At 65.5% G+C, this 1,570-nt stretch overlaps 1 protein-coding gene across 1 annotated transcript in view; it reads left to right on the top strand.

Annotated features, from left to right (window-relative positions):
* Nucleotides 1-826: 826 nt before the first annotated feature.
* The window catches only part of NOS3 (nitric oxide synthase 3), a 13,462-nt gene continuing 12,718 nt past the window's right edge, over nt 827-1,570 (top strand). The window contains exons 1-2 of the mRNA XM_085312003.1: nt 827-1,247; nt 1,405-1,553. Of these exons, the coding sequence (XP_085168129.1) occupies nt 1,080-1,247; nt 1,405-1,553 (317 nt within the window). The 5' untranslated portion in view covers nt 827-1,079. The remainder of the gene's footprint in view (nt 1,248-1,404; nt 1,554-1,570) is intronic.

Raw genomic sequence — 1,570 nt, 5'->3', positions numbered from 1 at the left:
CGCGCCCTGCCCCACGGCGCGGCCCCGCTGCTCCCCACGCAGCCCCGGCGGCGGGACGCAAGGGACCCACGCGGCCGGGACGGGCTGGCAGCGCCCGGCGGACGCGGGAGGTGCAGGGACACGCAGGCTCGGCGGGGCCGGAGCATAACTCCTCCGGCCGGGGAGCAGCCTCTGACTCACGGCTATTGTTCACACGCTCGCTCACACTCACACTCACACACAAACAGGCACCCACGCCCACAGGCAGCCGGGAAACACCCCGACCCCGCCCAGCACCAGCCCCGGCCCCGCTCACCCCATGCCCACTTGCCCCAAGCAGAGCGCGGGGGGCCGGGCATGACCAGGCAAACGCRAGGGTGCAGGGGGATGTGAGAGGTCCTCGGACACTCCACTGCCCATAGCACAGCCCCCCATTCCCCATAGCACAGCCCCTMTGACCCCACTGCCCGTAGCACAGCCCCTCTGACTATCCCATTGCCCATAGCAAAGCCCCTCTAACCCCGCTGCCCATAGCACAGACTCTCTGACCCCATACCCTATAGAACAGCCCCCCTGACCATGCCATTCCCAATAGTGCAGCCCCTATGACCCCACTGCCCATACCACAGCCCCTCTGACCCTCCACTGCCCATAGCAGACCCCCTGACCCCCATTCCCCATAGCACAGCCCCTCCGACTCCCCCATTTCCCATAGCGCAGCCCCTCTAAGCTCACTGCCCATACCACTGCCCCTCTGAACCCACTGTACATACCACAGCCCCTTTGACCCCCCCATTACCCATAGCACAGCCCCCCGACACCCACTGCCCATAGCTCAGCCCCTCCGACCCGTATTGCCCATACCACAACCCCTCTGACCAGGCCATTGCCCACAGCATAGCCCCCCTGACCCCTCCATTTCCCATCACATAYCCCCCCTGACTGCCCAGCATGCAGTAAGTCTGCTGGCTCCCTGGGGCTTGTCCCAGCACCCCAGCAGCAGGAGGGCACATGTGGTCCTGTGCTGGAGCCACCGGAGCAAGAACTGAGCAGGGATCCCCCAGGATGCCAGGCTGCAGCCCCGTGCACGGAGATACCACATGGAGTCCTTGCCCCGTCCCAAGGTCTCGGGCAGGGCAAGAGCTCAGCACCTATTTCTGCCCAGCTCGGCACCCATCCGTCCCACGGAGCCCACCAGATATGCCCGGCTCAAGAACTGGGAGATGGGGACCATCGTCTACGACACGCTCTGCGCCCAGGCCGTGCAGGTGGGAGTTGGGGACGGTGCACACTGTGTGGTGCAGAGACAGGCAGCGCTGAGGGATCATAGCCGCTGGTCTCGGCTGGCAGCAGGGGCTGGCGGCACCCCGCAGCGGGACGCCAGTGGGCACGGTGGGTGCAATTCCCTTTGCCAATCTCCTCCAGGAACTGCCCTGCACKGGGAAGCGGTGCCTTGCCTCCATAATGTTCCCCAAGCAGCTGATTTCCCACGCCACTGAGGGGTCYCGACCCACTGAGGAGCTCCTGGTCCTGGCCCGGGAATTCATCAACCAGTACTACGTGTCCATCCGGAGGTGAGGGCAGACAGCCA

Source organism: Rhea americana, unplaced genomic scaffold (assembly GCF_003343005.1).
Source record: "Rhea americana isolate MKP2758 unplaced genomic scaffold, rheAme1 scaffold_354, whole genome shotgun sequence".
Classification (NCBI taxonomy): domain Eukaryota; kingdom Metazoa; phylum Chordata; class Aves; order Rheiformes; family Rheidae; genus Rhea; species Rhea americana.
This window is presented reverse-complemented; position numbering and strand designations above follow the sequence as displayed.